This window comes from Cryptotermes secundus, unplaced genomic scaffold, assembly GCF_002891405.2.
Source record: "Cryptotermes secundus unplaced genomic scaffold, Csec_1.0 scaffold512, whole genome shotgun sequence".
Taxonomy (NCBI): domain Eukaryota; kingdom Metazoa; phylum Arthropoda; class Insecta; order Blattodea; family Kalotermitidae; genus Cryptotermes; species Cryptotermes secundus.
In genome coordinates this window covers 936,226-947,559 of record NW_019735563.1, presented here as the reverse complement: position 1 = coordinate 947,559, position 11,334 = coordinate 936,226, and the positions used below count along the sequence as shown (strand labels likewise).

Sequence of the window (11,334 nt, the reverse complement as noted above, 5' to 3'; positions counted from 1 at the left end):
GGTAATTAAAAAAGTAACTCAGTTTAATTCCTTTTGTTTCGAGTACAGGAAAACCGTTTGCAACCGCGGTGTATATGGGCCTCGAAGGAGCCCCGTCCCGTGAACCCTTAATGAGAATAAAAGAAAGCCCCCCCCCCCCGAAAGTGGACATAAAAGACAAAATCATGGCTAAAGTATGTACGTTCCTACAAACTGACTGCGAAACATAATGTAGTATCATAGGAAATTGTGGAACTAAGGTAATTCGTATGAATGAAAATCCCAGAATATAAAACGGAAGATCAACGGAAAATGAAAATACGAATGGAAAAATTTGGACAGTTCGTGTGTGCGCGTGTTTGCATCAACATTATAGGAGTGTAGATGTGTTGTGATTGTGCACTCGGTTAATTTTCTAAATTCATGGCATGACAACTTACATCTTCTGTTAATTAATTAATTTTTCATAAAACTTTCCTAGCCAATGTCGTTGAGTTCCTGATCAAAGTCACCGCCTCCGTAACTCACGCAAACGCAGAAGGAATCAAACGTCACAAAGAAACTGCGCACATCATAAACGCTGCGTAGCTAAGAACGGCCGCTGCCTCAGGCAGACTTGCACGCCAGTGCTAAGGAACCCCTGGGCACTTCAGTCTAACCGGGTAGCCCCTGAGAGGCAGACGTACGTGTGTGCATTGCCGCTAAAGTTGAACTGTTGGTGTCACTTGCAACAACATCTCTTTGATATTTGTTCGTATTTGCACCTCTAAGAAAATAATTTTATAATGAACACAAAGAAACCGCAGGCGTGTGATGTGACGGAAAATCACTTTCGTGTTATTTTAACGTTCCTGCGAATGGCAGGCGTCAAAATCAACATGAAGAAAGCATCCATACTAAACTCAATCTACAATGTCTTCACGGCAATCAATGTTTACGCGCTGTACATCGGAATGTATGTGGATATCAGCGAACACAACGATGACTTGAAGAATTTTATGAAGACTTTCCTTGTACTGAATTGGTTGCACCTTAATTTAAGGTAAATGAAATATAATATCTTTTTGTGGTACCATACACAACTTACATCCTGGTATCAGAAAGTGTTTCAGTGGCTACGAGAAAACATCATACAAAATAACCAATCCCAATACGAGATTCAAGGACAGAATATGGTGATGTAATTGAATGTGCATGTGTTACACTCGTGAAAGTAGAGAAATATACATTCTTTAAATCCTACGCGAAGTTTCAAAACACAACACGATATTTAAAGTTTTTTTGAGATTTGAGGTTCTCTCAGCGGTAACTACTGTATTCTGAGATGTGAGAACGTGTAGTCTGCTAGAAATTTACCGATATTTCATATGACTCTGAAGAAGAATATAACACTTTGTTCAGAAAAGTGTCCGATCTACGAGACTATACCATGTAACCACGGAAAAGTCGATATTATTTACAATTCTTTTTTCAACGTGTGTTCCAGCTGGCGTTTACGCGAAGTTGAGCGTTTGCTTCGTCTCACGGAATCCTTCACATCGGAAGATCAGCCGGCCAACGATCCTGACACCGGGCACCGTACACTAGCGGGGTGGATACCTCAACTTCAGAAAGTTATGAAGTATTCCTTTGCATTCGTAGCTTCCTATCATCTGGTACAATCAGGAGTACGGATATATACGTGTATATCCCATGAATTGGTGTTCAGAACGTGGCAACCTTTTGATATTGTCAGCAGTCCGGGATACGAACTCACACATCTCATGTAGGTAATTTTGTACTTTTCCTGCTTGTAATTTTATTGTAATCAGTTACGCATGAAAGCCATGGAATTGAGGAGAAACAAAAGTTAGTTTCATTAACCATCATATTATCAGTGGTCACAGTAAAGTAAGATTTACTTACAATAAAAGTCAAACCCAGGTGATCCAAACAACCTCATGACCCAGTAACTTCTTGAAAATCAATGAATATTTAAAAGTAATTTTTTTTTCAGAGAAAGTTTTACACACTTCCAGTATTCGTGGGCACTGTCGTACAGTCTGGGCCAAATCACAATTCAGTCCTGTAACAGAAACTAACTACATTTTCGAATGGACACATATTTCTGAAGAAAAGATCCCCTTACTCTATTTATAATCAATTTACGTCATTTTTTATGGTTTATAACTCCCATTATAATAAATAATGACTATTGTCTTTGATAGGATATTTGGCCGTAGTTTAAGTTGATAACCAATTTGACTGATTCGTTATCTAATATATTTTCATCAGCAATATCACAAAATTAGGAGTTAACTGGCGATTAAACAATGTCCCCTAACTCATTTGAGTGGTTTTATATTACATAAACAATGTATCCATGTAGATTGGAATGAAAGCAGGAAATTTCGAAAGATTGCGCACTTCTGTGCAACATGGACATGAACGCTGTGTTGAAATGAATGGGAACCAAAGGCAAGATTTGCTGCAGACACACCACACGCACATCGTCCGTACAATACAGGCATTCGCTTCTGCGCACACCTCGACAGGTACTTTTTGCACATTTTATTTTATACGCTGTAACCCCCATAAAATGTTGGTATAAAATTTCTTGACACAAAGATAGAGATGGAACTCTGTTAATGTTGTAAATTCATAGCATGAAATCGTCCCTGTTCTTTTTAATTATACAATTTCGAACCATCTTTCATAAAAGTTTTCAAGCCAAAGTCGCTCAGTTCCTTAAACAGTCGCTACATTCTACACTCGCACAAACGCAGAAGGAATCAAAAACCAGAAGGGATCTGCGCACATAAACGCTGCGTAGCAAACAACGGCCGCTGCTTCAGGAAGACCTGCACGCCAATGCTGAAGGAAACGCTGCGCACTTCAGTTGAACCGAGTAGCCCCTGAGAGGCAGACGTCCGTGTGTGCATTGTAGCTAAAGTGGAAATCTTCATATCAGTTACAACATTTGCTTTGGTATCCGTACGTATTTGTGCCTGTAAGAAAAGAATTTGATAATGAATACGAAGGAACCGCAGTCGTGTGATGTGACAGAGAATCGCTTTCGTACCATTTTAACTTTCCTGAGAATGGCAGGTGTCCCCTTCAACGTAAAGAATGCGTCCATACTTCGTTCCACCTATAACACCTTGATGATAATCAATGGTTACGCTATGTACATCGGAATGTATGTGGATATCATCACAAACATCGATGACTTGAAGGCTTTTATGACGAATTTCCGAATACTGAATGCGTATACAATCGTATGTTGGATGCATATAAATTTAAGGTGAATAAATTATCATGTCTTCTTGTCGTGTTATGAGCTACGTAAATCCAGGTATCAGAATGTGTTTCAGTGGCTACGTGAAACACTAATCTCAAAATACAATCCTAATACAAGGCTGTAGGTCCGAATATGGTGATCTAAATGAATGTGCAAGTGATACTTTTGTGAAAGTAGAGATATACGGCTTAACCTAACACTTCGACTTAACAAGATGTCGATAATGTTATATCGAAGGGAAAGTGATATAACAAAGAATAATTTCACTAAACATAACACAAGGATGAAAGAATATGTTACACGGTTTCTATATCTTACTGGAGGTGTCAAAAGACAAAGCGATCTTCAGAGTTTTGTTAATTTTAAGGCTCCCTCAGCGGTGACTAATGTATACTCAGATGTGAGAGGGTGTAGTATACTAAAAATATATAGATATTTCACTTTAGTCTGAAGAAGGACGTGACATTTTCTTCTGAAACGACGATGACCTACGTGACTAGATCATTTAACCACGGAAAAGTCTATATTATTTAACATTTTTGTTTCGGCGTGTATTCCAGATGGCGTTTACGTGATTTTGAGCGTCTGCTTCGTCTCACGAAATGCTTAACTTGGGAAGACCAGCCGACCAGAGATCCTCACACCGGACACCGTACATTCGCGGGGTGGATACCTCACCTTCAGAAAGTTGTGACGTATTCCTTTGCATTCGTAACTTCATTTCATCTGGTACAATCAGGATTACGGATATATATATCCCATGAATTGGTGTTCAGAACGTGGTACCCTTTTGATAGTGTCAGCAGTCCGGGATACGAACTCGTAATCATCATGCAGGTAATTTGTACTTTTACTGCTTTCAATGTAATTGTAATCAGCTACTCATGTAAGGCATTGAACTGAGGAGAGACAAAAGTTAATTTCTTTAAGAATCAAGTCATCATTGATCACGATAAAGTAAGTTATACAATAAATTAAAATTAAAGTTAATCCCAGTAGCTACAACTAACTCAAGACACGGCAACTTCTTGAAAATCAATATACATTTAGAAGTATATTACTTATTCAGACTTAAGGAAGTCTCCAATATTTTAATTACATGGTTCAATGCAAACCTATTATCCTTAAATCTCTCGAAAATGCATTTTATTAAATTTATAGCCAAAAACATAGAGGAGCAGTGCAATTCCATCAGTATTAATAATGGAAATAAGAATATTTTGAGTACAAGATCTACTAAATTTTTGGGTATTAATATTGTAAATACTCTGTCATGGAAGAGACATATTGACCAACTACTTTCCAAACTCAACACTGCTTGCTTTACTATTAGAGCCTTGAAGCCATATGTTAATCAGGCAACATTAGTAACGGTGTACTATGCTTATTTTCATTCACTCATGAAATTTGGTATTGTATTTTGGGGTAATTCATCATATGCTATAAGTGTTTTTCGTGTACAGAAAAGAGTACTTAGAATAATCACAGGTACTGGTTACAGGAATCCTTGTAGGCAGCTATTCGTGGCATTAAAAATTCTTCCTCTTCAGTCTCAGTATATTTACTCTTTATTATGCTTTGTGGTTGATAATATAAATTTATATCAGTTTACAACTGATATACATAGTAGAAATACAAGACATTGTTTTAATCTTAATTTTTATCAACCTATAGTTCATCTATCACTATACCTGAAGGGATCATACTGTATGGGTATCAGATTGTTTAATAGCTTACCCTTATATCTAAAGCAGTTGTTCACTAATTGTAAAGATTTTAAAATTGCTTTGAAGGATTTCTTGATTTCTCATTCATTTTATACTTTGGATGAATATTTTGAATGTTGCAGATCGAAGGATAGCATTTCCTTGTAGTAATTTATGTGGATGAGTACATATATGTCTGTGGTTTGTTGATTGTTACCTAAATTTGTGGTATTTTAAAAGTTATGATTGATATTATGTCAGTCTATTATAAATTTTGTATTTTAATTATGGTATTATTGCATGTGGCATAATTCTGTCTTGCTTGTTTTGTTTTGTATCTTGTAACACACATGTATGTATATGTATTTGACTTGTTTTTTTATCCCTCGGCTTGTTAAAGCCAAGTGGGATTAATAACGTGAGTTAGTTATTCTTAATGTATGTTTATTTTTATTAGATTCTTTTACCTTATATTATTATTTATGTTTATTGATTGATGTATATGATGTTGATTTTGTATATGCATATTGATATCTGTATTCAAAGGACAATTTCCACATCCTGGTTTTTTAACTTGTAGGGATATATATGGAAAATAAATGGACAATGACAATATTCAGTATATGTGTTAAGCAGTTCCATTATTAGTGGACATTGTCGTATAGTGTGGGCCAAATTTAATTACTCCTGAAAAGGCAACAAAATTTGCTTGAAGAAGGCGATCCATTTTCTCTATTTACATTTAATTTACGTAATGTCTGTTCATTTCAAGTTTAATTAACATGAATAACCATTTTTGTGCGTTACGGAACATTTGGATCTGGAATAAGTTAGTCACACATTGATTAGCGTTCTCACTGATTCGTTATCTAACATTTGTTCATCACAAATATAAAAAATCTGGAGTTTACTGACGACTGTTCAGTGAATGTTATCTAAGTGATTCCAAACTACATAAACATTGCAAGGGAAAGAACATGATAAAGTAGAAGACATATCGGGTTCCCTATCCTCTTCTCTATACGGGTGGAGGGGTCACACTGACTCCACTTGGTATGCAGTGCTCTTATGGGTCCTCTGTGCCACCTCTGGTTCACAGATGAATTTCAATCCGTCAGTGCAATGTGAAATAGCAAGGAAACAGCGCATCTTACCCAATCACAAATCAAATATATCCTAATCAATTGTCGGAGCACTGCACCCATTGTGGGAAACCGACGAATAACTGCCTCGGAAATGACATCACATGTGCTGTGTCCAAATTATTACTTTCGCTTTCTGCCATCTTGTGCTGTTCAGTTCGGAAGACTCAAGTGAACTGTAGGGATATGTGAGGGTGACTCTGAGTTCTGGTGTAACTGGTTGCTGCATCTCAGCAGAAAGGGGAAGGTTCAAGGCGCAGGATATTAGTAAAACAATAGCGCTATTCGTGTAACAGACTGTAGAAACACATACGGTTCCGAGACGTCGAGGCTTCTACATTTTCTAGCTCACAGATAGCGATGACCTTAGCTTTACAGGCCGGCCGCCCTTTACTCCCAGTAAAATTCCAGGTAATCATTTCTGTTTGAGGCCCGCAGTACCATTTTGTGAAGAGGAGTATTGGGTCAATTGAAAGTCGGGAATCGAACCCACGAACCCCCCAAGGCAGAGGGTATAGCTAAAAAGTTATTTTGTTTTCTAAGCGTGCATGTGTTCTTTGTCTATGAGAACTATGTCTCTCGCTGCAATAACGTATTAATTACGTAATAATTAAACACGCTTATTTATGTAAATCTAATTATGTATTATGTGAAACATTACATCAATCCTGAAGTTTAAGTTCTATATCCCTCCGAAACGCAGTTACCCAGCTGCCAGTTCAGATCCAACTAATCCAACCGCCAGTTTGTAACCGCTCACGTTGGCTACCACTTCCTGTAACCGTTGGGCGCCACTTCTCGTGACCGTCCACTATCTATCTTTATATTTATTTAGTTATTTGCCCGCTTCGGTAGAACACTTGACGCTTCTCAGGATCGTGTCACGGTAATAACTGAGGCAACGCAGAGACTGCACATTTAAAGCTAGTCCACTGATAGAAATAAAAGGCACTATTTTCTGCTTAATCACAAATTGTTCATTTCAGAAGCAAACACTATAACTTTATTGGCAAGTACGGAGTAATGTGCCCTTTTTATTATTATTATCAAAGATTAATCGAACCAAATAAAGTCTGTTAAATTTAGATATACTTGGAGAGTGCAGCCCAATGACGTCTGCCTCTGATGAATTCAAAATGCCAAGTCTTCTGCCCACTCTATCCTGCGGGAGTGTCACTTCATCCACTGTATGGGATTTGAACCGACGGCCTTTCTCCCAGACAAAAATGGTTTCCTAATGGCTGATTTTAACTGCCAATTAATCATACCATCAGTACTAGACAATCACATTACTAACTTTGAGAATAAAGAGATCCAAAGATATTAAACCCGGAATCCTACATGTGAAAGCGGTTATTTCTTAGTTTAGGGTCAAATTACACCCTTCCGAAGACACTTTTATAACAGCTATCCTATTAGCAAAACAAAATTTACATCTTCGGCAAACTACAGACTTGCCTTTCGAAGGCGGCGTCCCTCTCCGGTCACCCGAGCAGCAGGTAACAAAACAAGGCAGTTGTTCCTCTCCAAATGCGAAAAGCATGTCATTACCAGCTAATGCAACGGTCTCCCCAATAAATGAGTCACACTATTGAAATGGCTAAAGAGGAACATAGCGTCCATTGAAGAGTTTTAAAAGGTTTGGACTGTCACAAGTTATACAGCTACTCAAGTATGTTGCAACATTTTATGGAACCCGAAAGTTTTTGTCATTCCACCACATCGCATATAAGATCAGTTTTAATATTATCCATCCATTTAGGTCTTGGTCTTGCTATTAGACCTCTCCTAACGAATTCGAAATAATATCCTAACCACTATGCATTTATTTTCTACATTCGTGCTAACAGCCATGATCATCTTATTCTTCTTGATTTGATCATACTAATTATACTTGGCGAAGAGTACAAGTTATGAAATCATTATTGTGTAATTTCTTCAACTCTCCTGACACTCCATTCCTCATGGTCTATATATTCTACTCAGCATCCTACTCTCAAACACATTCAGTTTATGTTCCTTCGTTAATGTCAGAGACCAAGTTTCACACTCATATTAAGTACAGGTAAATTTATATTAGAAAGAGTAATTTTTACATTTTTGGGCTGAATTTTACAACACGGCAATACCTTGTTGTACCGCAATAATATGACAGTCTACGGATCTTCGGAATCAAGAATAAAAAATTTGATAAAAACCTGGTTACAAGATTATGCTGAGCGTGGTTTTGAGATCTTCAAACTTGTTGTTGTAAAGACAAATTTCTTCGTTTCTTCAAATAATCATGGTAATATATAAACCGGTTATACAGTTCGCAATAAGGCAATATAACCATAAATGCATATACTTTCTGTTCAGCGGGTGATAATAAGTAGTGGGTTATATTCACGAAACTTCAGCGTAAGTACAAATCAATTGGATGTGAACGACCTGAAAGTCAACATAGCTGTAGCCTGATTATAATCACGATATTATACAGTGTTGTCTGAATACGGCAAATAGACCAAGTTTTGAATATACTTCTCTGATGGAATCTGACGCCGTTCAGTCGGGCAGAATGTTATCGAAGTTGCGAGAAAATTGTTGCCCATAACTTCAGAGCATGTTTTTGCATTGATTACGCGAGAAACAAACTCACACCTCAAAGTTGATACAAACATATGCCTACCTCAAAATTATAAACACTTCGGTTTATATGATATATTGTAGATAGACATAGATTAAATTAACTCTTCTATCAATCGTATTACATAGAGAAGCATAAAACTAACGTAAACTAATATTTTTAAGAAAATATGTATAAATACACCTATCTAACTTATATTTTCCCATGTAGATATTTGCATCAATCTTCGGCTTGAGTGTTTTCTTCGGCTTCCAATTCTTATATGCTACGCTGATTATGGTCGCGTGCAGTCAGCTGCAGAAGCTCAGAACGAACCTCTTGGACATAAAGCAGGAAATGGTTCCATCAGGAGATGAGTCTGGGAGTGATGGGAGAGAAGAGCCAGTTTCCCGCTCCAAGGACGGGTTCTGCCGCATGCAGACACAACTGAACGAGTGCGTTCGGCACCATCAAGCCATACTGCAGTACGTCATTACTTTCACAGTGCACGTGAGTTCATTATAGGAAGTGGTAAAGGTAAGGCTGTCCCTCTGCTCAATTAGTTAAACACTACGCCATGAAGACGTATGCGGGAGTGGAGGGTTATTGTTGTGCAGCCAAATGCGTCATCCAAATCGTTATCATATCTTGCCTCTGCCAACTAGTTTTATTGTGTCCAGATGGGGGTCAGTAACAATACTAACTCCCTATCGGACATCTGTGGATATCTCCTACACCGCCCACTGACATATTTATTAGGAATACCGAATATTGTCACTCAATATGTGAAGACAAACACAAATATAATCAAATCAACAAATACATACGTGTATATACAACTATTTCAACACCTACAATCTGCCATTACACAGCTCACACTGACTTCTTAAAATTGACCACCCAATATGTACCAAACCTGCATAACACAAATACAAATTTTATATCCTACAACTAATAATTAACAAGACAAATTTTTCATCCTAAATTTAATTACTGCCGGTCACGGTAACCGAGCGGTCTAAAGCATGTACTGTCTTCGCTCGCTTGAAAACCGAGATCTTGGGTTCGAATCCCACTCAGGGCATGGACGTTTAGTTTGTGTGCGCGTTTTTCTGTGTTTGTGTATAGGTAGAGTCCTTGCGACGAGATGATCACCCGCCCAAGGAATCCTACCGAATCTGTAAGATCTAGAAACACCGAAGTGAACGGAGAAGGTCATGGAGGTAGGCCTAGGCCCACTGGGGCTGTAGTGCCAAGGAAAAAAAATTAATTAGTAAACCAGATTCTAGTATCTTAACCATTACTCAATACATAAAAAATGTATATTCTGATAATCACTCAAAGAATAAAAAATTACTCTTTAACAATCGTATAACCAAACTTTATACACTATGGCCCTGTAACCAACTTTATCCTACTAATTCATTAACAAACCAAAATTCATATCCTAATCAATGAACCTGAAATTACATATTAAAAGTCATCAGTGATCCGATAAGAGGCAAATTTCCACTTCAGTAATCTGTCATACGACAGGTCCACAGTCTCTTCCAAAACAGTTCCTCCACTTAATGAGATCTCAGCGGCCTCCGTAGTCTAGAGGTAACGTTCCCACCTCATGACTCGTGGTACGCGGGTTCAAATACCCGGCGGAGGTCGTCGAATTTTTAAGGGCCGAAAAATTCAGGGAACAAGTCCTTCGGGAGGGACTTTAAGCCGTGTGTCCCGTGTTGTAACTTTACGGCACGTAAAAGAACCTCATATCTCCAAGGAGATCACTGAGCCAAATTCCAGGATGTTTCCCTACCAACAATAGTCTCTAAGGCCTCTGATAGATGGGGGAAGCATTATAGACACCACTAAACAAGTGAGGCCGAACTCGCTTGCTCGGTGGGACTGATGATATGCACCATTATCGGTAGGGTATAAAGACTGGTAGAATATCATAGAGGGAAGCACAATGGACCAATACTGGTCTAAGTGCACGAGGAAACCCACCCTCTCCAATAACTAACTAATTAACTAATGAGATCTCGAGCTTCTTCCTTCTAATAAAACTATCCTCTTCTGTCCCCAAGGAAATCTAGCATTTTCTTACGTCTTTTTCTTCATCTTCCGGTCGCATACATAGTATCTCTGTTTTTGGAAAGAGACTATCCAGGAAAAGTGCTAATGTGGTAGATTTTCGATTTGCTTTCCACATCACAGTACAACAGCCGTTCAAACCACTCTGGTCACGCCTGTTGCTATACGAACTTGAATCATCTCGAGCATCATTTGCTCTGTGCTTCAAGTCGCTGCTGATGACGCTTCTTCCGGCATCAGTTTTTGGTTTTTGGTATCTCTCTTCGTCTCATGCCTACCCTTTGACCTGTCCAGCAAGGGAGGCCTTGCCAGTTGCTACGCTACCGCTGGTATAGCTCTCAGGTTCCTTGGCATACTCAAACCCCCTCACCACGATAAGGTGGAGGGGCACAGGAAATTACTCACCATTAAAGAAGAGGGTGTCAATGAAGATATCTGTGGCCGTCGAGTCTCCTTCCTATCACATGACTTCTAGAGTCGAGTGCTCCGAGCCACTGCGAGAGTCAGAGTCCTCAGGGCTGCCCCTGTCAGAGCCAT

General features: G+C 38.5%; 1 protein-coding gene across 1 annotated transcript in view; it reads left to right on the top strand.

The window, feature by feature from the left end:
- Positions 1-659: 659 nt before the first annotated feature.
- Positions 660-11,334, top strand: part of LOC111869596 — a 37,248-nt gene continuing 26,573 nt past the window's right edge. The window contains exons 1-4 of the mRNA XM_033753481.1: positions 660-1,021; positions 1,466-1,744; positions 3,820-4,096; positions 8,944-9,197. Of these exons, the coding sequence (XP_033609372.1) occupies positions 765-1,021; positions 1,466-1,744; positions 3,820-4,096; positions 8,944-9,197 (1,067 nt within the window). The 5' untranslated portion in view covers positions 660-764. The remainder of the gene's footprint in view (positions 1,022-1,465; positions 1,745-3,819; positions 4,097-8,943; positions 9,198-11,334) is intronic.